This window comes from Pseudophryne corroboree, chromosome 7 (assembly GCF_028390025.1).
Source record: "Pseudophryne corroboree isolate aPseCor3 chromosome 7, aPseCor3.hap2, whole genome shotgun sequence".
In the NCBI taxonomy this organism is placed as follows: Eukaryota; Metazoa; Chordata; class Amphibia; order Anura; family Myobatrachidae; genus Pseudophryne; species Pseudophryne corroboree.
The window spans coordinates 47,643,152-47,670,890 of NC_086450.1; the positions used below are offsets into that span (position 1 = coordinate 47,643,152).

General features: G+C 48.9%; 1 protein-coding gene across 3 annotated transcripts in view; it reads right to left on the reverse strand.

The window, feature by feature from the left end:
* The window catches only part of ERBB4 (erb-b2 receptor tyrosine kinase 4), a 1,260,323-nt gene that overhangs the window by 209,015 nt on the left and 1,023,569 nt on the right, over positions 1–27,739 (reverse strand). For all 3 annotated transcript variants that reach the window (XM_063933142.1, XM_063933143.1, XM_063933141.1), the window contains exons 18-19: positions 11,958–12,080; positions 653–751 (exon numbers count right to left, since the gene is read on the reverse strand). In XM_063933142.1, the coding sequence (XP_063789212.1) occupies positions 653–751; positions 11,958–12,080 (222 nt within the window). The remainder of the gene's footprint in view (positions 1–652; positions 752–11,957; positions 12,081–27,739) is intronic.

A 27,739-nucleotide genomic window follows, 5' to 3' on the forward strand; every position in this document is an offset into this window, starting at 1 on the left:
GGAGGAAGAGCGCTATATAAATAAAATGATTATTATGATCTATTTTTACACTGCAATTTAGATTTCAGTTTTGAACACACCCCACCCAAATCGAACTCTCTCTGCACATCTGTCCCAACTGCAGTGCACATGGTTGAGCGGTGAGTAAAAACGCATCGGTGTTGCAACGGTTTCGGGGGGGTGCTGGGGCCAGTGACTGCGTCCTTGTACACAGTGGTACCGGCCACGGCTTCTTAGTTCCGAAGGACATTCTGTGCATCCAAGGGATGATCAGAACTTTGATGGTTCAACCGAAGTTAGGCGGATGCTGCATCTTTTGCGTGCAAGCTGCGAATTTGAGACACCGGTAGTTCGGCGTCATTGTGACTATGGCGTTAGCATATTTTCACAAACTGGCGACGGCCACCGCTGAATCAGGCCACGAGACAGTGGAACATAAGCTCGTGGCTTGTCACGTTTAATAACTTGAAGGCAAAGCAACGCACATTTCCTTTCCATCTCTGCTCTCACATTAAATGACTATTGTGTGGATCTAAAGACGGAAGAAAGCTCCAATAATGTATGCATGTCTTTTATATTCCTACAGCTGTCACACTACATTCACAGCCCTTACTCCGCGCTGCCCACAGTTATAATAAGCAGTGTCACTTACATCCATGAATTCAGCATTGGCTTTGGGCCCTGTAGTCTCGTTCAGAATCTTAATAGCCACGGGGATCTTTACAGTCTCCCCCTCCGGTACCCAGATGCCCTAAAGAAGACAAAAGAGTGAAACAGTCCGCTTAGTATAGCTATCGATGCTAGATCATTCTGTAACACTGATTCCATGCTGTCTATGTAACTAATGCCAGACAGGAATTATAACCATACGCATTGCTAGACATTGTAGGTGTATCTTTTGCAGGTGCAGGTCCTGATTGGCTGAAGATTGCGCCGCCGGCAGATTAAATGGGGGGAGGAGGAACAAGTGGTCTGTTCTGGGTGCGCGTTGCAGAGAACCTAGAGCTAGGGGCATCTGGCACCCATTATAAATAAGACACTGATGAATGCTCTGTAAAACAGTGATGACTCTACCTCGATGACGTTTGGAAAATAGCCTGTGCACTTACCTGTGGAGCTGCGTAGTAAGACAGTAGACAATGAAATAACTGAAGGCATGTACATTTATTGCAAGACTAGACAGATCTGAGTGCCGCCTACAGAACTTAGCTCCGGCTAAGGGATATCCCCCCAAACAATAATTGATAAATAGGCCCCTAAGACCAGAATGTACAGTAATTGCACAATTTTGAGAATATAGATTTGTCTGCACCTGACTATTGGTCAAATGAGATAGTACAGACACCATAAAATACTCTTACATCTCTATGTGCACTCTTCATATCATGAACAGGGGGCAAGATAGTTAGGGTTGCCATAGTAACCACATACACCATCATAACGCCCCTATCCACTCACAAGTTCAGAAGATGCAGATCCTTATTGAGACATGATCTGTCCATCACTTCTCGCTATCTCCTGGGTTGTGACAGTGAACATGACACTATAAATATGATATGAAGCTGGGGGGGGGGCTACAGTATGTGCCAAAGGCTGCACTGTGCACATTCACTTTCTCAAACTTCCATATGTATTATAATATAGAGTCCTTGGATTAACACGTTCCAGCTAGGGGTGGCCATCGACCAACGATGATCATCGATGGTCTATAGCCAATGTAGAATAGTTTTTCCATCAATGGGGAGAACCAGATGGTACCCTGCCATCCATGATACACAGACACCGAATATTTTTTCCATTAATGGTACCATCGATGGTGACCATCCATGGGTAACCCACCGATGGCCATCTCTAGTTCCAGCTCACATAAGGCTGTAGAGACTTTGCTCATTCTCTAGAGGAAATACATTCATATACAAAGTTGAGAGTTTTGCGATCACAATCAAAAGAAAATCCTTAGCCCTTCTTTGCTTTTCCCGCTGTTATTGATGTGAGGAGCAACGTTCCACCAACAATTACTGGAGCACTATAAAGGAAGAGATGAACGGGGCGGTTCTCTAAGAACTGGACCCACCTGAACATAGGGGATCTGCCTGCCCCGGATCCCAAAGTGAGCCAAGACCTCAGGATCCCGCTGTCAGATCCTGAGGTTTTGGCTCGTCAGCCAGTCCCCATTAAACAGTAGTTTATGGAAGACCGCTGATTGGCTGAGATAGCCAATCAGCGTGTCCCCATAGGCTACAAAGGGGGATGATCGATGCCCCCACCGTGATAACGGTGCCGCTGCCCGCACTGACGACACTGCTGCCCGCACTGACGATAATCCCACACTGCACCCCTGCACTGAGGACACAAAGGCAGCACCTCCGCATTGAGGACATCACTGGCACCCTGCATTGCCGACACCACCAACACCCTTGCACTGAGGCCATCACCCCCCCACTGCCGACACTGCCGCCATACCCACATTGAAGACACCTCCCGCACCTATAAATTGCAGACAGCAAAGGCACCCCTGTATTGAGGACAACACCGACATTCCCTGCCACAGTAATTGCACTATTGTTGTATCCGACCTGCACTGTACCTTGCAATGTATCCGACACGCGCTGTATCTGACCTTCCACTATAGCCAACCCACACTGTATTCGACTTGCACTGTATCCAACCCATACTGTAAACTGCATTGTATCCGAACCACACTGTATTCCATACACACTGTTTCCAACCTGCACTGTAACCTACACTGTATCCTACCCCCACTGTATCTAACCCACACTCTGACCTGCACTGTATCCGACCTGCACTGTATCTGACCTGCACTGTATCTTGCACTGTATCCGACCTTGCACTGTAGTCAACGCGCACTGCATCCGACCTACGCTGTAACCTGCACTATATCCAACCCGCACTGTATCCAACCCACACTGTATCCAACCCGCACTGTATCCATCTGCCATGTATCTGACCCACACTGTAACCTGCACTGTATCCAACCCGCACTGTACCCTGCACTGTATCTGACCAACACTGTATCCAACCCGCACTGTAACCTGCACTGTATCTGACCCACACTGTATCCAACCCGCACTGTATTCATCTGCCCTGTATCTGACCCACACTGTAACCTGCATTGTATCCAACCTGCACTGTAACCCGCACTGTTTCCGCCCTGCACTGTATCTGACCAGCGCTTTATACGACCAACACTGTAAACTGGTCGATATTTAACTGTGTGTCCTAAAGTATTCTGCACTGTACTACGCAGGTACGGAATGCTGGTTTTTGTGACTGGGGAGATTTTGGGAAGCTGCTCGACAAAAAGACTGATTGATTGGGGATTTACATTGGCACAGAGTGCCAGTCATCAGTGACCCAGGGCCCCCAGGAGGGAGGTACAGACTGGGCACTGAGAATAGGCATGTGCCGGGGGCATGTTCACTTGTGTAGAGGGCATCAATGTCTGCTGTTGCTATTTTACACATGGTTCAGTTTTTTTTTCTTTGCTGTTTGGTAACTACTTTAGAGCAACGATATTCTACACACGATTCTCAGTACATTTCTGTGTTGGACTGTTTCCCATGGATAGTACTTGTGAGTTGGTTCAATGTTATTGCTAATGCAGTACTAATTTCTAAAACATTTGTGCCATTAGCCAGCCAGGTGTGCTGGTGAACAATGGGGGTCATTCCGAGTTGATCGTAGTTGTGCAAAATTTTTGCACACCTACGATCAACTTTCCTGACATGCAGGGGGACGCCCAGCACAGGGCTAGTCCGCCCCGCATGTCAGTCCGGCCCCCCTCGTAGAAGTGCAAAGGCATCGCACAGCGGCGATGCCTTTGCACTTCAGGAGTAACTCCCGGCCAGCGCAGCTTTAGCGAGCTGGCCGGGAGCTACTCCTCGCTCCCTGGCCCGCAGCGGCTGCGTATGACGTCACGCAGCCACTGCGGCCCGCCCCCCGTTCGGTCCGCGCCTACAAAACGGCGGCCAAACACCGCCGTTTTGCCCCCTCCCGCCCATCGTTCGCCTCTGCCTGTCAATCAGGCAGAGGCGATCGCTGTCCTGCCACGGACGTCGGACGTCCCGCATACGCAGGCGTACAAAGGCGCAAGCGCAGCAGGGACCCGTTCGCTCTGCTGCGTGCAAACGCAGCAAGCGAACGGGTCGGAATGACCCCCAATATTGTGAGCTGTGAGGTAGTCAAAACTGACTGGAAATGAGGAAATTAATGTTATTGAGGTTAAGAAAACTGTAGGAACAAAAACACTCCCAAATTCTGTGATTTTAGCAGGTTTTATGATTAAAAAATATATATACAGATCCAAACCACGAAGGAGATACAGATCGAAAACTAAAACGCAGAACCCGAGCAAAGGCGCGGCGCACATCTCTAATAATTACAGCCAACGCATTCCGACAAGTTTGACCTGTTGTTTAAAAATGTACATTTTCTGAGCAGAAACATAGCACCGCATTTACCTGTATATTACATGTGCTTTATATGTTGGAAATGAATTATCCTGGCGCACAAGCTGTTAATTAGAATGGAAAGCTAGAGAAACTGTGCCCCACTGAAGCGAGCTTGCGAGAATACGGCGAGCCCCAGGGACACTGAGAGACGCCTGCCAGATGAATTTCAATGCCAGGTGTTTGCAGAAGGAAGACGAGCAAAATGCAAACAGCTTCAGGCCAGAACATCCCTGGATAAAGAAGTCGCTTTGTCATGCAACTAGATTGTGCGGCAGGCGGAGCAGACTAGGGAGTTTACTGCTGCTTCCTGGCGTGCTGGGCTTAGTTGATACGCTTGCGCCTGAAATGATATTACAGCTCTTGTGCCATTCATCCTCCTTGTGTTCAACCCCTGTAGTTCAGTTACTGACAAATGGAAATGTTCCTTGTATAATCCACATGACATGGCTACATCTGTATTTTACATATATACAATCAGAACTGTACTCGTTATAGATATGAAACACTGTATTACCAGTCCCCAATTAATTTATTGATCCTTTACCCAACTGGCATCACCAATGCACTTTATAATATCACCGTAGCAGTGTAGCAGCCTCTGCATCCACTACTACAAAAGCTACTGGACTGCAACTAGGTTCCGTAGGATAGCCTACTTGGTTGTATTCAATACATAACCCCCAAAACATGTAGGGGCAGATGTATGAAGCAGTATAAAGGTCACACAGAGATGGACAACCTTTAATTTAGACAGATGACACTGACATAAAGGACTGAGCGGGAGAATAATGGCGTCACTCGTGCGCCTTGAAAAACAAATGTAAATGTTGAATACTTTAATTAGTGCACTCCTAAACATCCTAGTGATATTTGGTGGACCCCCTTCTTTTAAAGTAAAGCATTCATTACCTTGAAACCAGAAATAAAGACACGGAGACTTGAATTTTGGCAGAAAAATTGCTAGCTATTTATTTGTCCCTATCCAATAGCATACCTGTAATAGAGAATTAATTAAGATGCCGATCCAGCCGGCATATGGTGGCAGCAAAAAGAACGGCTCAATTAACCTAACTTAACCTTAAATTACTAAACATTCGAACCGATCCTAAATTTACTAAAGCTATCACAAACCGGTAATAGGTGACAACTCAACCCCCACAGTGACTACCCACCGCTCCTGGGTGCCCTGCCGCTCCCTTCCCGGACGGGTGGTCAAGCGGCCAATAAGTCGATGGAGGTGAGTGCACCTAAACCACACCAAACTGTAAAACACTACAGTTTACCATACAAATACAAAACTGCCGTTCTTTTCCGCCAACAGCGAAAGACTCATCCCCAAAGTCTTCGCACCGCCACCATAAACCTACCCTAACTCCTGTAAAAAGAAACCCAGATCCTCCAGAAAAAACATCATCCCCTCATTGGATAGATGTACTCCATCAGGCCGGAAAAGGTGGCTGTCTCTGAACCGAATCCTAGGGTGGCGAACCACCCTCCCTCCGTGGGACAGCACCCACTTCGCCACCGCCCCGTTCACCTTTTTCCGGGCCTCGTCAATCTGGCGCCCATCCGCCACACCCCTCCATCACAACCTTGGCACCATCATTGAAAAAACCAACACACAATTGGTCCATGCTGCGGCCACACTTGCCAGATCCTGTATCATGGCCCACCGCAGGTCCAAGGATGTCCTCTTCCCCAGGTCGTTGCCACCTAGATGGACAACCAATACCCTAGGGACTCCATGCTTGCTGGCCTGACTAACTAGCCTACTCTTCAGCTCGCTCCACATCATCCCTCGCCAGCCAAGCCACCTGACACCCTGTGCTCCAGGCAACGCCTGAGCCCCCTCCGAGGCCACAAACTTGGCTGCCCAGTATACGTAAGAGTGGCCAACCACCCAAATAGCCAAATTGTCTTCAAACCAACCTGAAGGGGAAAAGAGGGGTAAAATTGATTACTAAAAGGCTTTATTAATTGCTTTCACCTGCCAAAAGAAAAAACTTTAGCTCTCGCTATTGCAGCAGTCACGGCCTAGCCAATCTGCACCATGCTTCGTTGCCAATTTGAAGCGAACACAGACACACAAAGGGGAAGTTCAAATAAAAACAAACAAAATTAAAACAGGGGAGGGGGGGTGGGGGGGGGTATAAAAATGGGAAACACATGTAATAACTCAGCTGGAGGTGAAAGCGTAAAGACCTGCTGAGGGACTCTGATTAGAACAGATTAGCCGAATTGTGGATTAGAATTCAGTCCGTAAAGTCAGGCAAAAAAATCGCAAAATAACTCCAGACCCCCGCTGCCGACTCATGCCAGCAACGACGAGCAGCTAATCCCTGAGTAGGATAAAAAGGGGGAAACACCAACAGACGCACAATACCATAACTCACAGAACTGTAACAACATAATACAAATGCAAATAAACAAAGCACCGAGCGCAATCCGACCTCTCATGCAACGGGGCGAATATATCGTCTGTAACTTGACGACTTCCATCGCCCCACCGCCTGGATTTCAGTTCTGGACAAACCCGCCGCCGCAGCCGACGTCGCAGCGCCTATTCGGAAGGAATGGGTACCGAACTCAGTGGGTGGGAGGCCCAAGCTCGCCAAACAACGGCTCAGCATCCAACGAAACTGGTACTTCGTCAACGGCCGTCCGTCATAGTGCAATAGCCATGACCCCCTCCTCACGGGTCGCACCGCCACATATTGCACAGCTAGACCTACTGGGCAAACGCTCTCCTCCTGCGCCGGAACCAAAGTGACCCAGCGACCTCTCCCCACTTGGTCCGTCTTAGAGCGCCGCAATCTGCACAGCAAGGACCTCTCACCCACTACCACGTCTTCGACCAGCATGCGCGAATCCGCTCTCTTGGAAGGCGCTACCAACTCCGAAACCCTAAAGGCCCCGTGGTAAGCCATTGAGAACGCCAAACTGAAGAAAAGCGTCTTAAACCTGGACGACGCGACTTGCCCCACCGCCGCGATGACGGCCGGCAACAAAGCCGCATCGATGGGCCGCCTCCTATCCGGTGGCGTCGGCGCTACTCGCGCCCACCCTTTCATTGCCTTCCGCAGAACCTCGCTTTTTGTCACATCTGGGACGCCCCGCAGCTTACAGAAAAACGAGATCCCAGCCAAGTACCGGGATACCACCGCTCGGGACCTACCCGAAACATACAGCTGCCAAATAAAAGAAAACATCAGCCGATGCCTGCTCTTACCTTGATGCTGACGACCTTTGACAAACTCCTCCCACTCGCTCCAAGCTTGTCCGTAAGCCCTGAGCGTGGCTGGCGCGACTGACCGCAACGCTAGACCCTCTAGTCCGGCCCGATCACCTGCCAAACATAACCGGGACAGTGAAAACCTTGCTCCTCGGCCTCGGGTGCCAACACCCAAAACCTCTCCCACTGTCCTCGCGACAAAGCGTCGGCAATCCCATTCTCCAAACCGGGCACATGCTGCAAGCATGTCAAAAGCAATTGCCCGAGCACTCGCAGAACCACCAACGACTTTGCCCTCTGGTTATTAATCGCATGCACCACGCCCAGATTATCGCATCTAAACAATATGCTGCGATTAGCCAGCCTATCGCCCCAGACCTCCAACGCCACCATAATGGGAAAAAGCTCCAGAAGCACCAGATCTTTAGTTAGACCCTCGCTATGCCATTTTGCCGGCCAGGCTGCCGCGCACCAAGATCCCTCCAGAAAACACCCGAATCCAGAGGCACCCGCTGCGTCGGTGAACAGCTGCAAACGCTCGCTGTCCACTGCTGATGCTTGCCATATACACACCCCGTTGAAATCCTCCAGGGACAAGGCCCATATGGCCAAATCCCTTTTTATTTCGGAGGACAAACGCACAAAATGATGTGGCCTGGCACACCCCGCCGTCGCCCTTTCAAGCTTCCGGCAGAAAACCCTGCCCATCGGTATTACCCGACAAGCAAAGTTCAACATGCCCAGCAAGGACTGCGCCTGCCGCAGCGTGACTTTACGCGAACCTTCGAACCGGCAAATGGTCTCACGGAGCTTCGAAACCTTGTCCCGGGGCAGCCGACACTCTCCCGCCACCGTGTCGATTTCAATCCCCAAAAATGACAAGCAGGAGGCCGGACCCTCTGTTTTGTCCCCGGCCACGGGAACACCGAAGTGGTAAAAGAGAGCTCGTATGCTAAAAAGCAAGTCACCGCACCTCGTAGCATTAGCCGGACCTGCACACAGAAAGTCATCGAGGTAATGGGCTACCCCGTGACCCCCTGACGAAGACTCTACGCACCAATGAAGAAACGTGCTAAAGCGCTCGAAAAATGAGCATGAAACGGAGCATCCCATCGGCAAGCATTTGTCGATGAAATACTCCGCCCCAATCTGGAAACCCATAAAACGGAATGAGTCCGGATGCAACGGCAATAACCTAAAAGCTGACTCAACATCAATCTTAGCCATAAGGGCCCCGGTCCCGTAGCTGCGAACCATCTCTAGCGCCTCATCGAATGACTGATAAACCACCGAGCAATAAGCCGGTGGTATTGCGTCATTGACCGACGCCCCTAGCGGGTAAGAAAGATGCTGGATGAGCCGGAAAGCGCCTGGAGTCTTCTTAGGAACCACCCCGACCGGAGAGATGACCAAATCATCAACCGGGGGTGCCATAAATGGTCCCTCCATCCTGCCCAACCTGACCTCCTTATCCACTTTCTCCCGAAGCACTCCCGGCAAGGCTCGGGCAGATTGGAGGTTCCTTTGTGCCCGCACGGACACCTCACTCGCAACAGGCAAGCGAAAGCCAAACTTAAAACCGTCCAACAAAAATTTGCATCCTCTCTATTCGGATACCATTCCAACCACCGGCCCATAGTCCCCAACTTAATTGGTGTTGGAGCTCTGCGGAGCGGTCCCGCTCGCGGCCTGCCTGGGGTACGCTTGCTTACCCCGCGCCCCCTGTCTGCCGCCTTTCAAACAGGCGGAGGCTGGGTGGGCTCCGCCACACTGCTGGCAGGAGTGTCGAAAACGACACTGCTTGCCAAAGGAAGATGTTCCGCTGTTAAATGCGAAACACTTTCCTCTCGTGGTGGAACGCCCACCTGCACTGACGGCCGATCCACCCGCTTTGGCAAATCCGCCGTCCGCGCCGGACCCCTGTGCTGCTGACCCCGTGCGTCGCCCATCCGTCCCCTGTTTCCGGGGTTCCTCCTCCTGCTGCGAGGCCCGGGTTACTTGAGCCAGACCTCCACATCCTTAAATCCGAAGTCCATGACCCGCAAGCCATCCTGCTTCTCCCGAAACTCCTGATCATACCGACGCCACTCCGAGCCCGAGGATGTGCGCTGCATGTCGTGTACGAGATGCAGATACCGGATTACATTCATGTGCTCCTCCGGCCTATCCTCCAAGTAGCATGCCGCAAATACGCAGAACCCGGCCAGCCAATTATCGAAGGACCGGAAAGCCTCAGCCCCCATGCCCTTCTTTGCGGCCGCTGCCTTATAATCCTTCTTCATGGCCCTTGTTAAAACGAAAACGTCCACGAAGTCACCCCTACGAATCTTCTTGCGGCAGCTATCCCGCAGCCCCCGCATTACTGCGGTGTAGTCGCAGCGAACGACCCCGGGCAAATCGCGGCGCTTCTTGGCCCTACGAGCTTCCTCGCTATCCCACTTGCGCCGCTTACGCCTCTTCTGCTGCTTTGCCGCCCGCTTGGCGAATTTCGTCGCCCTCTTCCTCGCCCTAGTAGTGCTACTTACTTCGGACGCCTGCGACGACAAGGAAGATGAAGACGAGGAAGAAGAGCTGCGAGAACTAGAGCTCGCAGAGGACCCCGATACTGACTGCACCACCTCACCTGATGCTGTAGACTGTTCCGACCTGGAATCCTCTGGCGCGTCAACCTCGACGTCTTCATCCATGAAGCCTGCCATCCCTTCGTCCTCGTGTTCTACAAAAGACAAAGAAGAGGGGGACCCGGCTCTCACTCGCGGCGCATGCCGAGCCCCACGAGCGGGGGGCCCTGCGCCCGCGCGCCCCTGCCCATCCCGTCCTTGCCCTAGCTCCAATTCCGCAGCGGCTGCTCCAAGCTCCCGGCAGGCGCGGGCCACCCGCTGCGCTGCTGAGGCTTCCCGCCTGCCGAACCCCCCTGCCTCCGCAGACGCGCCGGAACTTGCACCGCTCACTGAAAGGACCTCTTGCCCCTGCCTTGGTCTCTCCTGCCCAGCGCTGCCTTCAACTGACATGCGCTGCACCCCCCTGTCCGTCCCCCTCCCCCTGCCAGCCCCCGGCTGCCGGGGAGCTATGAGAGGGGACAGAAGCGCTGGTGATGTCCCTGCGCGCCCCCGTGCGCGGTTGCGGCCACTTGCGGTGAGCGCGGGCGTGCGCGCACCTCGTGCGCGCGTCCCACTGCCGCCTGCCGTGAATGTCCCATCCGCCGCATCCACTGCTGCTGCCGCGCGAGGCTCAGATACAGGCCCCGCGCGGCGAACAGGCGACCTCTGTTCGACCCTCTCCCCCTGCCCGGCACTTCCACCCGGCCGCGGCAAGGGGGGGGGATAGAGGCCGGGTCTCCTGCCCGCGCCCGTGGAGGCTCTGGGGGACGGAGCCCCGTCCCCCAGGCCAACCACCCCTTCCCCTGGCTCAGCTCCACCGCTAGAACCGCGGTATCGAGCTGGAGGCCCAGCGGAACGGTGAGGGCGGTCAGACATGCTGACACTGAAGGATGGCACTGGCAGGGGGTGGACACAGCAGAGTTGCACCCAAAATTACCACAAAATATGTGTGGACAATATTAATGTCTGCACAGCAGTATGCTGACACTGAAGGATGGCACTGGCAGGGGGGAACACAGCAGAATTGCACCCAAAATTACCACAAAATATGTGTGGACAATATTAATGTCTGCACAGCAGTATGCTGACACTGAAGGATGGCACTGGCAGGGGGGAACACAGCAGAATTGCACCCAAAATTACCACAAAATATGTGTGGACAATATTAATGTCTGCACAGCAGTATGCTGACACTGAAGGATGGCACTGGCAGGGGGAACACAGCAGAATTGCACCCAAAATTACCACAAAATATGTGTGGACAATATTAATGTCTGCACAGCAGTACTCACCAAGGCAAAACCTCTCCCCCCTGCCCATCCCAAAGCAAATCACCACAAAAGAGATCTAAGATGGCCTCACCTTCCCTATATATATCAAACCCTCCCCTTCAAAAAGGCTGTACTTTTCCTCACAGCTAGGTCCACCCCTCACCAGATGTTTAACTCTTTCCTTTCCTATGCAGTCAATTCTCTCTCCTTTCATTAATATTCGTCAACCTTCTACTGCTATAATGGTGGTCTGCATGCATCACATAAACTCTACTGTACTCACTGTTCTATGCACTGTTCTCACTGTTCTATGCAATACTGTAGTTTAAACAGCACAGAGAAGAACCCAAGACGGAATACCTGCTTGCACTGTGATTCTCACCTTGTACACTGTGCCGAAAGCACCGGAACCTAAGATTTTCACTCTTTTCAGCTCCGTTTCCTTCAGGATCCTAAGCTGAGCCTGGTTTGGTGCTGTGCCGCTTGGTGTTAGCGGTTCTACTAACTGAAAATCAAAACAAATGCATTATTGTACTTGGAAATTGCCACTGAACACTGAAATATGTTACGAGTCTGCATGGATTTATTTCCCCACTACCCACATACAGCATACCTCCCAACATGACCCTCTCCAGGAGGGACAGAATGCTCTGTTTCTGGACTTCCCTCTTAATTTATGATTGCCATCACCTGTGTTGAACATGTCAATGGATTAGAAAGGTGTTTCAGCACGGTTACCGTTGCAGCACAGGTGATGGCAATCATAAATTAAGAGGGAAGTCCAGAAGCAGAGTATTCTGTCCCTCCTGGAGAGGGTCATCTTGGGAGGTATGATACAGTAATACAGAAGCTATTCTGAGCACAATATTCATTATGAATTTCTTATACTACAACCTAAATCCTCTCCAAATGGAACCACTAAACACTCAGAACAAAGGCACAGTAAGTGCTCTGCTAAGTTCTGGTTCCAAGATTCATAAATAAGCACATAACATCTGTATTTAATCATATGCAATCGTTCCAACATTTTGGCTTTAGTTCCACTTTAAGAAAGCAAATGCACAACATTCCATGTCTCGTTATACAGCTGGTAAAAGGCTACAATCGCCCAGAGCATGTTCCTGATTACCATAGGAAAAGTGTTACTTATTTAATATTTAGAGGTCTATTTATTAATATTATTTTTACTAAAATAATGTGAATAAGGGAGCTTTCTGTTTTCACCCCCTTTTCACATTATTTTCGTTATCACCTGAATGTATTAAAGGGCATTTGGAGCAGTTTTCATGAAAAACTGCTCCAAACCCTTTAATTCACTATTTTTTTAGTAAGCCACATCGCATTCCCCATACTTATAATGGGAAATGCGATGTGGCCAAATTTACTTACAAAAAATTTGAAAAAATACCGCAGTGTGCCCTGTGATAATCTTGCCAGCTCAGGCTGATGAGTTCACAGTGCAGCACTGCGATAGGCAAGCATTTGCCCAGCATTCTCTGCCCCTGCCAGAGAAAGCTAAGCGGGACCCGGCTCCAGTGATCAGCTCTGTGTGTCCGATGGACACACAAGCTGATCAAAGTGTAAAAAGAAAGAAAAAACAAGTAAAAAGAAACCCCATGGGGGACCCAGCTGCCGGGCGCTGGGTCCCCCATGTGCTGCAATGTGACCCCGGTGCTGTAAAGTGACGCTGCAAAGTGGCAGCGCCCTTTAAAGCACCGGGGGTCACCGCAGCACACAGGATCCGGCGCCCGGCAGCCCAGCAGAAGCAGCGTGAACCGGCTCCCTACAGGTGAGTATATTATCCTGCTGAAGGGGTGGGTCCATGGCGCGCAGGGGTAGTCGCGATGGGGGGGGGGGGGGGGGTTGGCAGCAGTAGCGGCGATGTCAGTGGGGGCGGCACGTGCGCAGCAGGACTTCGGGGTATTTTTTCCGAAAAATACCCCAATGATGCTGCAGAGTGACATCGCAGGGACAGAGCTTGACCGCAAGCTCTGTCCCTGCATGCGATAATTGATACATCCCTGCAATGTAATCAATTATCGCAGTGCAAGATGGGGCGATTTTATCACCTGTCATCCGCATCCTGGATGCGGATGGTGATAAATAGTTCCCTTAATGTGAATCAGGCTCAGTTTGACGGTATATCAGCACTGAGACTGCTTCCTCAAGTTCCAATGCACCATATAAATTCCCTGATTACAAGAATCAGAGCAGCTTATATGGGTGTGATAGGAAATACCTTCGCTCGGGATGCCGGCGGTCACATGACCGACCGCGGCATCCCAATTTTTAAAATGCAGACGGGGGACTGGGTAATTAACTTACCCCTTCCTTGCCCTCTACCCTAACCCACCTGGGGCGGTGGCTAGGGCTAAGACAGTGGTGGGGTGGCAGCTAGGGCTTAACACAGAGCGTGGCAGCTAGGGCTAAGACACTGGTGAGTGGTTGCTATGGTGCTATGGCTACTCCCCCCCACCCCCACCCCCGTAGTTCCTAACCCTAACAACCCCCCCCCCCTCCCTCCCTTCCCAGTCAGGGTACTGGCTCCTGGGTTCCGAGTGTTGTCGGGCTTCTGGCGTCAGTCACCTGACCGCCGGCATCTACACAGCTGGGATCCTGTTTATATTTTTCGTATTTTTTTTTTTCATACAACTTACTGTTATCATTATACATTAATGTTATATTATACCTACCTGATTACTATTTGGACATTCCCACTAGGAAAGACCACAGCGGGATCCAAAGAGCAAGTACAGTGGGCGTGACAACAAGGATTGGCCTCTTAATCGTCCCTCCCCCCACTGTGCAATCCCATGGAGGGTGTGGCCATAATATTTATTCATTAATACAGATATTTGTGACACTCTGCAGCAGATCATCAATAACTGGAACAAATCATTCCGGAAAAAAATCCAGAATGACTTGAAGGATTACCAGCACCATGAACTGTTATTTGTAAGCTAATAAACAATAAGATAAGTCTATACAACACCATGGGCGTAGCTACCATAGGTGCAGGGAGTGCAGCTGCTATGGGGCCCAGAGCGGAGATTGGCCCACCTTCTCTGTCACAGTTACATGTGTTATATACATTTTTCCCCAGTGGTAGATAAATAGGGGTCCTTAGAAACGTTTGCCGTGGGGCCTGCAATATTTCTAGCTATGCCCCTGAACCTGCTCATTTTAATGTGGTGTAAAGAGCAACCCAATTGTAAAGCGCAACAGAATTTTCTGCGCTATATAAGAAACTGTTAATAAATAATAAATAAATAAAATGAACTGGAGGGCATTATAATGTTACATAATATAAACTGAGGCACTGTAATGTGGCACAATCTGAAGTGGAGGCACTATAGTGGGGCATAATATGAACTGGGGCCACTGTAACATGGCATAATATGAACTGGGGACACTGTATGTCATAATGTGTATCGGGGGTACTGTGTTGCAAAATGTGTACTCACAGCCCTACAATTAGATAATGTGAACTAGGGTACTACTATGGTTCAGAAAATCAACTAGGGTACTATTATTGGTCATAAAATTAACAACGGCAACAGAGAGGTGTCTCTCTAGAAGAATTTGGAAAGGGGCCCCTTTAAAATGTTGATCTGGGGCCCGCAAAGTTCTGGCTACGCCCCTGTACAACACGTATTGTGAAAGTACTTGTGTCACTGCAGTTTATGGCCCTCATTCCGAGTTGTTCGCTCGTTCTTTTTCTTCGCATCGGTGCGATAAGTCGCAAACTGCGCATGCGCAATGTTCGCAGTGCGTCTGCGCCAAGTAAATTAGCACAAAAGTTTGGTATTTTACTAACGGCTTAACGAAGATTTTTCATCGTTCTGGTGATCGGAGTGTGATTGACAGGAAGTGGGTGTTTCTGGGCGGAAACTGACCGTTTTATGGGTGTGTGCGGAAAAACGCAGGCGTGTCAGGGAAAATCGCGGGAGTGTCTGGAGAAACGGGGGAGTGTCTGGGCGAACGCTGGGCGTGTGTTTGTGACGTCAAACCAGGCACGAAACTGACTGAACTGATCGCAGTGTAGGAGTAAGTCTGGAGCTACTCAGAAACTGCTAAGAAATTTCTATTCGCAATTCTGCTAATCTTTCGTTCGCAATTCTGCAAAGCTAAGATACACTCCCAGAGGGCGGCGGCTTAGCGTGTGCAATGCTGCTAAAAGCAGCTAATGAGCTAACAACTCGGAATGAGGGCCTATATTCTGTTGTTACTACAGTATTTCAGAACGGAGATAACAGCAAATTATAAAGAAAAAAAAAACACCACCGAATAAACCATTTGTCAGCCATATAAATGGTTTCCTTTTTTTTCTTTTTCTTTTTTTTCTTCAAATAAATGTCATTTTTTTTAATGTATTAATTGTAACTGGGCTTTCAGTTTCACTCCTTCTTCATGCATATGCAAAAACAGACTGGCCAGGTCAGCAGTAAGTTAACCCCTTGTGCCCCAATATAGCTGAAGCAGTTATTTTGTGTGATGCTAAGTTATTTATTTATTTATTTATTAAACAGTTTCTTATATAGCGCAGCATATTCCGTTGCGCTTTACAATTAGTTATTCTTTATCACTGCAATAAGCAGTGGGAAAAAACAAAATAAGCCTTATCGTTGAGTCCGGGACTTTATTGATAAAAATACCTCTTAGTTCCTTTACTGTTGGGATCTTTCCTGTTTTGTACTATGGCAGGGAGGCCACGGTGCCACAAGTCAGAGGCAGTACTCACCACCTGACTACCTGGGTGTAGGGTGGTTGTCAGGCCCAGTCCAGGTTTTGCAGTGTGCTGTGGTTCACAACCAAGCAATCAGCACCACCTGGGAGCTGGAATAAAGCTTTGCTGCAAACAGAGCAAAGTGCTCCTGACGCTGGACAAGCTGGCCAGGTGATAGGCCGGGGTGGTGGTTAGTAATAGGGTGCTAGGGACTGGAAGGTCCACAGACCTTATACATGTCAACTGTGAGTCAGAGTGACAAACCTGTTGCTGTAACTGCTTCATTATGTATGGCATTGTGACCTGCAGTAAGACCAGACTTGTTACCTGCTGTACAGTGGCTGCTAAGCTGCAGTGAATAAACAATCCACTGTTTTTACCATACCGCTGGATGTGATTCTTCCTAAGTTGTTTCAGTACCTTCCAGTAAAAAATATGCGTCTTAAATAAAAAGTCTTCCTAACATTGAATCCATTACACGTACGGTACTGCTGCCCAAGCCCTGCAAAAAAAACTATGATCCCTTACAAATATATTATAAAGAAGTGAAATGTCCTTGACAAATGTCCCGCCTCTCTGCATAATATGGACGGTGATTATTAAAGTTTCTTCTAGGTGTGAGGAATTTTATAGTAATGCTGTATTTCACCTTGTCTCTACAAGGTTAGTAGTAGAGACATTATCTACTCTGTTCTGCATAATATTCATATGTGCGCACGATTTCACGCGTTTCGCCGACAAAATGTGACCTTAAGTGTTCTCAGTCCTATCACAACCACACAGCATCCTCACCCCAACTCTAGTCATGCAGGAGGCTATAAGGTCCACAGAATGGCAATTTACGGTGCGGATTCCGTGGATTGGCAAAACAAAAGCGGAACTGGAAGATTGCAAAACCAGAACGTCGCACTTCACTCGCAACAGCTTGTGATTTGGGTCACCCTCTAATTAGTATCACTAGTCTCATCACTGTACTCCACATGTAACACAATGCACAGTGTGGACTTAGGCTGAGCATTATTGCATTTATTATAAGGCGTCTGTTAAATATATCACTCCTGTAAGACTGCTATGTCTAAAATAATTCTATTTTTTATTTATGAATTGATAAAATGATTTATTTACATAGATTAGAAGTTATCTTGTCCATGATTAATAGTTTGTGTTGTTCTGCTATGCTAATCGGTGAAAGGGGGTCATTCCGAGTTGTTCGCTCGTTGACGATTTTCGCAACGGAGCGATTAAGGCGAAAATGCGCATGCGCATGGTACGCAGTGCGCATGCGCTAAGTATTTTAGCACAAAACTTAGTAGATTTACTCACGTCCGAACAAAGAATTTTCATCGTTGAAGTGATCGGAGTGTGATTGACAGGAAGTGGGTGTTTCTGGGAGTGTGCGGAAAAACGCAGGCTGCCAGGATAAAACGCGGGAGTCACAAAATCCTCAATCTAAAAGGACGTATCAGGCGCTCCTAAATATTAATTCAACACAAATTTTCTAGTACACCTGTATTTTTAGCAGCAGCTGCTCTCATAAGGTGTTCTGAACACCAAAAAACACAAAACAATACTGTCTATAGAGATAAACAATACAGAGAGCGCATGGATGCAAAGAAAAAGAATAACAATTTAATATAGAATGAATCAATTAAAGTGCAATATTGCTATATATTAAAAACATGTATCATAAAAAACGCACTAGTGGAGACCTCTGGACTAATGGTAGGAAATACTTATAATTCCAGATCAATCCGATAAGGGAAGAAGTCCTCAACTGAAATAGTGAAACAAAGTTCAATGTCCCACCAAATAGGTGATAATGCTTAAATGAAACAATAGAACCGTAGCAGGTCCACTTAATTCCTCTTAAACGGAGATGGTGAAATTCCTTGATTTAAACATGCAGAATAAAATAAGATTTTACTTACCGATAAATCTATTTCTCGTAGTCCGTAGTGGATGCTGGGACTCCGTAAGGACCATGGGAATAGCGGCTCCGCAGGAGACAGGGCACAAAATAAAAGCTTAAGGATCAGGTGGTGTGCACTGGCTCCTCCCCCTATGACCCTCCTCCAAGCCTCAGTTAGGATACTGTGCCCGGACGAGCGTACATAATAAGGAAGGATATTGAATCCCGGGTAAGACTCATACCAGCCACACCAATCACACCGTACAACTCGTGATCTGAACCCAGTTAACAGTATGATAAACGCAAAGGAGCCTCTGAAAAGATGGCTCACAACAATAATAACCCGAATTTTTGTAACAATAACTATATACAAGTATTGCAGACAATCCGCACTAGGGATGGGCGCCCAGCATCCACTACGGACTACGAGAAATAGATTTATCGGTAAGTAAAATCTTATTTTCTCTGACGTCCTAGTGGATGCTGGGACTCCGTAAGGACCATGGGGATTATACCAAAGCTCCCAAACGGGCGGGAGAGTGCGGATGACTCTGCAGCACCGAATGAGAGAACTCCAGGTCCTCCTCAGCCAGGGTATCAAATTTGTAGAATTTAGCAAACGTGTTTGCCCCTGACCAAGTAGCTGCTCGGCAAAGTTGTAAAGCCGAGACCCCTCGGGCAGCCGCCCAAGATGAGCCCACTTTCCTTGTGGAATGGGCTTTTACTGATTTTGGCTGTGGCAATCCTGCCACAGAATGTGCAAGCTGAATTGTACTACAAATCCAACGAGCAATCGTCTGCTTTGAAGCAGGAGCACCCAGCTTGTTGGGTGCATACAGGATAAACAGCGAGTCAGATTTTCTGACTCCAGCCGTCCTGGAAACATATATTTTCAAGGCCCTGACAACGTCAAGCAACTTAGAGTCCTCTAAGTCCCTGGTAGCCGCAGGTACCACAATAGGTTGGTTCATGTGAAATGCAGAAACCACCTTAGGTAGAAATTGAGGACGAGTCCTCAATTCCGCCCTGTCAGAATGAAAAATTAAGTAAGGGCTTTTATATGATAAAGCCGCCAATTCTGACACCCGCCTGGCTGAAGCCAAGGCTAACAGCATCGACACCTTCCATGTGAGATATTTTAAGTCCACAGTGGAAAGTGGTTCAAACCAATGTGACTTTAGAAAACTCAACACAACATTGAGATCCCAAGGTGCCACTGGAGGCACAAAAGGAGGCTGTATGTGCAGCACCCCTTTTACAAATGTCTGAACTTCAGGTACTGAAGCCAGTTCTTTCTGGAAGAAAATCGACAGGGCCGAAATTTGAACCTTAATGGACCCTAATTTTAGGCCCATAGACAGTCCTGTTTGCAGGAAATGAAGGAAACGACCCAGTTGAAATTCCTCTGTAGGGGCCTTCTTGGCCTCACACCACGCAACATATTTACGCCAAATGCGGTGATAATGTTTTGCGGTTACGTCCTTCCTGGCTTTGACCAGAGTAGGGATGACTTCTTCTGGAATGCCTTTTTCCCTCAGGATCCGGCGTTCAACCGCCATGCCGTCAAACGCAGCCGCGGTAAGTCTTGGAACAGACAAGGCCCCTGCAGTAGCAGGTCCTTTCTTAGAGGTAGAGGCCACGGTTCGTCCGTGAGCATCTCTTGAAGTTCCGGGTACCAAGTCCTTCTTGGCCAATCCGGAACCACGAGTATAGTTCTTACTCCTCTCCTTCTTATGATTCTCAGTACTTTTGGTATGAGAGGCAGAGGAGGGAACACATACACTGACTGGTACACCCACGGCGTTACCAGAGCGTCCACTGTTATTGCCTGAGGGTCCCTTGACCTGGCGCAATATCTGTCCAGTTTTTTGTTTAGACGTGACGCCATCATGTCCACCTTTGGTTTTTCCCAACGGTTTACAATCAGGTGGAAGACTTCTGGGTGAAGTCCCCACTCTCCCGGGTGAAGGTCGTGTCTGCTGAGGAAGTCTGCTTCCCAGTTGTCCACTCCCGGAATGAACACTGCTGACAGTGCTATCACATGATTTTCCGCCCAGCGAAGAATCCTTGCAGCTTCTGCCATTGCCCTCCTGCTTCTCGTGCCGCCCTGTCTGTTTACGTGGGCGACTGACGTGATGTTGTCCGATTGGATCAACACCGCCTGACCCTGAAGCAGAGGTTTTGCTTGACTTAGGGCATTGTAAATGGCCCTTAGTTCCAGAATGTTTATATGAAGAGATGTTTCCATGCTTGACCACAAGCCCTGGAAATTCCTTCCCTGTGTGACTGCTCCCCAGCCTCTCAGGCTGGCATCCGTGGTTACCAGGATCCAATCCTGAATGCCAAATCTGCGGCCCTCTAGTAGATGAGCACTCTGCAGCCACCACAGGAGAGACACCCTTGTCCTTGGCGACAGGGTTATCCGCTGATGCATCTGCAGATGCGATCCGGACCATTTGTCCAGTAGATCCCACTGAAACGTTCTTGCATGGAATCTTCCGAATGGAATCGCTTCGTAAGAAGCCACCATTTTTCCCAGGACCCTCGTGCACTGATGCACTGAGACCTGGCCTGGTTTTAGGAGGTTCCTGACTAGCTCGGATAACTCCCTGGCCTTCTCCTCCGGGAGAAACACCTTCTTCTGGACTGTGTCCAGAATCATTCCTAGGAACAGTAGACGTGTCGTTGGAATCAGCTGCGATTTTGGAATATTTAGAATCCACACGTGCTGACGTAACACTACCTGAGATAGTGCTACTCCGACTTCTAACTGTTCCCTGGATCTTGCCCTTATCAGGAGATCGTCCAAGTAAGGGATAATTAAAATGCCTTTTCTTCGTAGAAGAATCATCATTTCGGCCATTACCTTGGTAAAGACCCGAGGTGCCGTGGACAATCCAAACGGCAGCATCTGAAACTGATAATGACAGTTTTGTACTACAAACCTGAGGTACCCTTGGTGAGAAGGGTATATTGGGACGTGGAGATAAGCATCTTTGATGTCCAGAGACACCATATAGTCCCCTTCTTCCAGGTTCGCTATCACTGCTCTGAGTGACTCCATCTTGAATTTGAACCTTTTTATGTAAGTGTTCAAGGATTTCAGATTTAAAATTGGTCTCACCGAGCCGTCCGGCTTCGGTACCACAAACAGCGTGGAATAATACCCCTTTCCCTGTTGCAGGAGGGGTACCTTGATTATCACCTGCTGGGTGTCACAACTGAGGGCCTGAGCTGACGGGAGGCAGCCTCAGTTGTAGGGGCTGAGATGTACCGGAACCTGGGAGGTTGTATCAGACCCCTGGACATGTAAGTAACATGAATAATAACTGCCCGAAGGCGTGACCACGACAACTTAGATAAAAGTCAATGATGTTTATTATGACAACTCCGCAACACAGCAGCAGTAAAAGAAAACGTAAAAGTCAGCAAATAATAAATACAGTTCCTGGGTACTACAGGATGGCAGGAGCCACAGGGCACTGGTAGTGTGAGATAGTTCTTATGATCTTCTAGATGGAAAGTCCTTACCAGGCCCGACTGTAGCAATGGAGATAACCCAGGATTGTGCCAGCTGGTGTTCCAGGAAAAGCTGGGTTGCTGAAGATAAAACAGCTGCTGTGGATACTGGCTGGAACCAGACTGTTGTTAGCACGGAGTGGATACTGGCTGGAACCAGTTAAATAATAAATGAACTTGGGAGCGATGAAATATGAACTGAAATGTAGAACTTGAGAGCGGAGAAATAATAATACCGGTGGAGAGTGGTAAAGTGTAGAAAGGACACCGGCCCTTTAAGGGAAGCTGTACTCTGCTGGAAGCTGAGCTGGAAGCAGGTAATGTTGTAGCTGGAAACAGATGAATCCACAATGGATTGGAGAGTCAGGCTACACCGCAGGTGGAATGCTGGTGCGGGTCTCTATGGTGGAAGTCTTGAGACAGGAGCTGGAACCTGGAAGACAATCACAGGAGAGAGACAAACAGGAACTAGGTTTGACAACCAAAGCACTGACGCCTTCCTTGCTCAGGCACAGTGTATTTATACCTGCAGCAAGGAAGGGATTGGCTAGGCAATTATGCAGATTAACAATACTGACAACAGATTGGAGGAAATGATCAGCTGACAGAATCCAAGATGGCTGCGCCCATGCAGACACTTGGAGGGAAGTTTGGTTTGTAATCCATGTGGTAATGAAAACAGTAATGGCGGCGCCGGCCACTGGAGACAGGAGACGCCAGGCTGACAAGTGCACATCCAACCACGCGGACACAGCGGAGGCCGCGGCTGACGTAATCGCCACTCTGACACTCTGCATGCAGAAGCTCAGGGACGGCGGCGGAGGCCGCGGGAGACGCCATGCCAGATGTAATAAGGCGTTACTGTGACAGCGTCTCAGAGAGACAGGAGAGGATGCAGGAATGTGAACATTAGGATAACAGATGGGATCCGGTCCTGGAGCGCTGAGCCAGCCTTAGGAGGCATCTGATGGGTAAGAAATGGCGTCCAGATACCCGGATCGTGACAGCACCCCCCCCCTTTAGGAGTGGCCCCAGGACACTTCTTTGGCTTTTGAGGAAACTTGGAATGGAATCTCCGGACCAAGGCAGGAGCATGGACATCAGAAGCATTGGTCCATGAACGTTCCTCAGGACCATAACCCTTCCAGTCAATAAGATATTGTAGTTGACCGTAACGGTGACGTGAGTCCAGGATCTTGGCCACTTCATACTCAACGCCTCGTTGAGTTTGGACTTTCGGAGTTGGAGGAAGTGAGGAATGAAACCGATTCAAGATCAGCGGTTTCAACAGGGAAACATGGAATGTCCTGGGTATTTTTAAGAAGGGAGGCAACTGGAGTCTGTAAGCAACAGGATTGATGACTTGTTCAATCTTGAAAGGACCGATATAGCGAGGTGCAAACTTCATACTGGGAACTCTTAACCTCAAATTCTTCGTGGATAACCATACCCGATCACCCACCTTGAGAGCAGGAACTGCTCGACGCTTCTTATCCGCAAACTTCTTGTACCTGAACGATGCCTTGAGCAGAGCTGATCGTACGCTCTTCCAGATATTGGCAAACTGATGCAAGGTGATATCCACTGCGGGAACAGAAGTTGCTGGAAGCGGTTGGAACTCAGGAACTTTAGGGTGGAATCCAAAGTTAGTGAAGAATGGTGTTGAAGCAGATGAAGAATGATACTGGTTGTTATGACAGAACTCGGCCCAGGGAAGTAATTGAACCCAGTCATCTTGAGAGGAGGACACATAGATGCGGAGGAAGGCCTCCAAGTCCTGATTCACCCTCTCGGTTTGACCATTGGTCTGAGGATGGTAAGCCGTGGAAAACTTTAGCTTGACTTGGAGGACTTGACATAAACTTCGCCAGAATTTGGCTGTGAATTGAACTCCTCGATCTGAGATAATTTCTTCAGGAAGACCGTGGAGTCGGAAGATCTCTTGTATGAATACTTGAGCCAACTTGGAAGCTGACGGAAGACCGGTGAGAGGAATGAAGTGTGCCATCTTGGTGAACCGGTCAACTACCACCCAGATGGTATTGAACTTGTTGCACATGGGTAAGTCTGTAATGAAATCCATCGACAAGTGGGTCCATGGTCGACGGGGAACGGATAGTGGAACCAGTTGCCCCGCAGGCGACTGGCGGGATACTTTATGTTGGGCACACTTTGGGCAAGATGCAATAAACTCCAAGACGTCCTTTTTCAGAGTTGGCCACCAATAGGACCTAGAGATAAACTCCAGGGTTTTTTGGATACCTGTATGTCCGGCAAAACGGGAAGCATGGGCCCAATGCATGAGCTTCTTCCTTAGCATCGGCTTCACAAAACTTTTCCCTGATGGGGGCGTAGAGTCCATCCCTACCGTGGAGAATGCCAACGGATTTATAATAGGATGCTTGTCTGAAGACTCTGACTCATTTTCTTGCTCCCATGAGCGGGAAAGGGCATCGGCCTTGCGATTCTGAGAGCCCGGACAGAACTGGAGTTTAAAGTCGAACCTGGAAAAGAAAAGTGCCCATCTGGCCTGACGAGGGTTGAGACATTGTGCGCCCTTCAGGTATAAAAGGTTCTTGTGGTCTGTAAGTATGGTGATTAAATGATAAGCTCCCTCCAACAGATACCTCCACTCTTCTAGAGCGAGCTTGATGGCTAGCAACTCCTGGTCGCCAATGGCATAGTTGCGCTCAGCTGGGGAGAACTTCCGGGAGAAGAAACTGCAAGGATGTAAATGGCCATCTTTAGCCCTCTGAGATAACACCGCTCCTACTCCAACGGAGGAGGCATCCACCTCTAGGATGAAAGGAGAGTCGATGTCAGGCTGTTTCAGGACAGGCGCAGAGATGAACCTCTGTTTTAAAAGATGAAAAGCTTGCATGGCTTCTTCAGACCACTTGGACGGGTTAGCACCCTTCTTGGTGAAAGCAGTAATAGGCGCCACAATGGTGGAAAAGTCTCGTATAAACTTTCGGTAATAATTGGCGAACCCTAAGAACCTCTGGACCCCTTTGAGGGTTAAGGGTACCGGCCAATTCTGAATTGCTTGTAGTTTCTCAGGATCCATCTCTAGTCCGGAACCGGACACAATGTACCCTAGAAACGGAATGGACTTGACTTCAAAGACGCATTTTTCTAATTTGCAATAGAGATGATTGACACGGAGACGGGACAGAACCTCTTTAACCCAAAAACGATGTTCCTCTAAATCGTTGGCAAAAATGAGGATATCGTCTAGATAGACCACGACATGACGGTATAGAATGTCTCTGAAAATCTCATTGACAAAATGCTGGAAGACAGCTGGAGCATTGCTCAATCCGAAGGGCATGACGAGGTACTCATAATGTCCGTCACGGGTGTTAAAGGCGGTCTTCCACTCGTCACCCTCACGGATCCGGATGAGATTGTATGCACCTCGCAAGTCCAGCTTTGTAAAGATGGTAGCTCCGCTAACTCTGTCAAAGAGCTCAGTAATCAGGGGTAAAGGATAACGGTTCTTGATGGTAATGTCGTTCAAACCTCTGTAGTCGATGCACGGCCGCAGACCACCATCTTTCTTTTTTACAAAAAAGAAGCCTGCGCCGGCTGGGGAAGAAGAAGGTCGAATGAACCCCTTTGCTAGGTTCTCTTTAATGTATTCCTCCATAGAATGCGTCTCAGGCAGAGACAACGGATAAGTTCGGCCTCGAGGTGGAACCTTCCCTGGAACGAGATCAATCGGGCAGTCCCATTCTCTATGAGGAGGAAGGATATCAGCAGAAGCTTTACTGAACACATCCGTGAAATCTTGATATGGAGGAGGTGGAACATCAGACGACCTGGGGGAGGAAGAACAGACAGGCAATACTTTAAACAAACATGTCTCTGCACAGGAGGAACCCCATGCCAGGATTTGCGTAGTCGTCCAATCAATTGTAGGATTGTGAAGACGGAGCCATGGAAGGCCCAGGACCACAGGATGTGTGGCTCTTGGAATCACTAAAAGTGAAATAAGTTCGGAATGAAGAACTCCCACTCTCAGACGAACTGGTAGAGTCCTTAGAGCAATAACAGTATCAAAAATTTTACTGCCATCCACGGCAGTTAAGGAAAAGGAGGAAGGAAGTCTCTCGGTGGGTAGGGACCACCGTTTAACATAGGCTTCAGTAATAAAGTTCCCAGCTGCTCCGGAATCAAGGAGAGCAATGACGTTCCGATAACGTTGAGCAACTTGAAGCGAGACTGGGAGATTACAATCATGAGGAGATGGAGAGGAGATCATTACTCCTAGCCGGCCCTCTCCTGGGCGAGCTAGGGTTTGGAGTTTTCCCGGACGTTCGGGACAGGCATTGATGGTGTGAGACGGAGCTGCACAGTAAAGACAAAGAGACTCAGAGAGACGTCTTCGGCGCTCAGCAGGAGTTAAACGGGAACGGCCAATTTGCATGGGCTCATCTTTAGATGGTGACAGTTGACGAGGAGGAGGAGCAGAAGATTTTGGAGCAGATGATCTTCCACGCTCAGTTGCTCTCTCTCTGAAACGTAAATCAACTTTCGTGCAGAGTGAGATTAGCTCATCTAACTTAGAAGGTAAGTCTCTGGTAGCTAACTCATCTTTAATAAGCTCAGATAAGCCATGCCAGAATGCAGCATACAGGGCCTCGTCGTTCCATGCCAGTTCGGATGCCAGGATCTGGAACTGTATCAGATATTGTCCTACAGTACGTGACCCCTGGCGTAAACGGAGAATCTCGGATGAAGCTGAGGTTACCCGGCCTGGCTCGTCGAAGATGCGCCTGAATGTTGACACGAATGCAGTGTAAGAAGATAGCAGGGTGTCGGACCTCTCCCATAACGGTGATGCCCAGTCAAGGGCGGAGCCACTGAGAAGAGAGATGATGTAGGCAATTTTTGTACGGTCACTGGGAAAATTGCCAGGTTGTAGCTCAAACTGAATCTCACACTGGTTGAGAAATCCCCTGCAGAATCTTGGAGATCCGTCAAATTTTGCTGGCGTTGGAAGATGAAGACGTGGAGCAGAAATGGGTAAGGTGGGTGGGGTTATAGCTGGAGTCACTGTGGTTGACGCACCAGATGCGCCTGATCCACGGAGAGTTGTCTGAATCCCATCCAGCCGAGTAGAGAGATCCTGGAGACAGCGGATGATGTGGCCCTGTGCAGCCTCCTGATGTTCTAGTCGGGCTGCCAGTTCTTGCATCGGCCTGGCCGCTTGATCCTGGTCTCCGGCTGGATTCATTAGGTCAGTGCTTACTGTCACAACTGAGGGCCTGAGCTGACGGGAGGCAGCCTCAGTTGTAGGGGCTGAGATGTACCGGAACCTGGGAGGTTGTATCAGACCCCTGGACATGTAAGTAACATGAATAATAACTGCCCGAAGGCGTGACCACGACAACTTAGATAAAAGTCAATGATGTTTATTATGACAACTCCGCAACACAGCAGCAGTAAAAGAAAACGTAAAAGTCAGCAAATAATAAATACAGTTCCTGGGTACTACAGGATGGCAGGAGCCACAGGGCACTGGTAGTGTGAGATAGTTCTTATGATCTTCTAGATGGAAAGTCCTTACCAGGCCCGACTGTAGCAATGGAGATAACCCAGGATTGTGCCAGCTGGTGTTCCAGGAAAAGCTGGGTTGCTGAAGGTAAAACAGCTGCTGTGGATACTGGCTGGAACCAGACTGTTGTTAGCACGGAGTGGATACTGGCTGGAACCAGTTAAATAATAAATGAACTTGGGAGCGATGAAATATGAACTGAAATGTAGAACTTGAGAGCGGAGAAATAATAATACCGGTGGAGAGTGGTAAAGTGTAGAAAGGACACCGGCCCTTTAAGGGAAGCTGTACTCTGCTGGAAGCTGAGCTGGAAGCAGGTAATGTTGTAGCTGGAAACAGATGAATCCACAATGGATTGGAGAGTCAGGCTACACCGCAGGTGGAATGCTGGTGCGGGTCTCTATGGTGGAAGTCTTGAGACAGGAGCTGGAACCTGGAAGACAATCACAG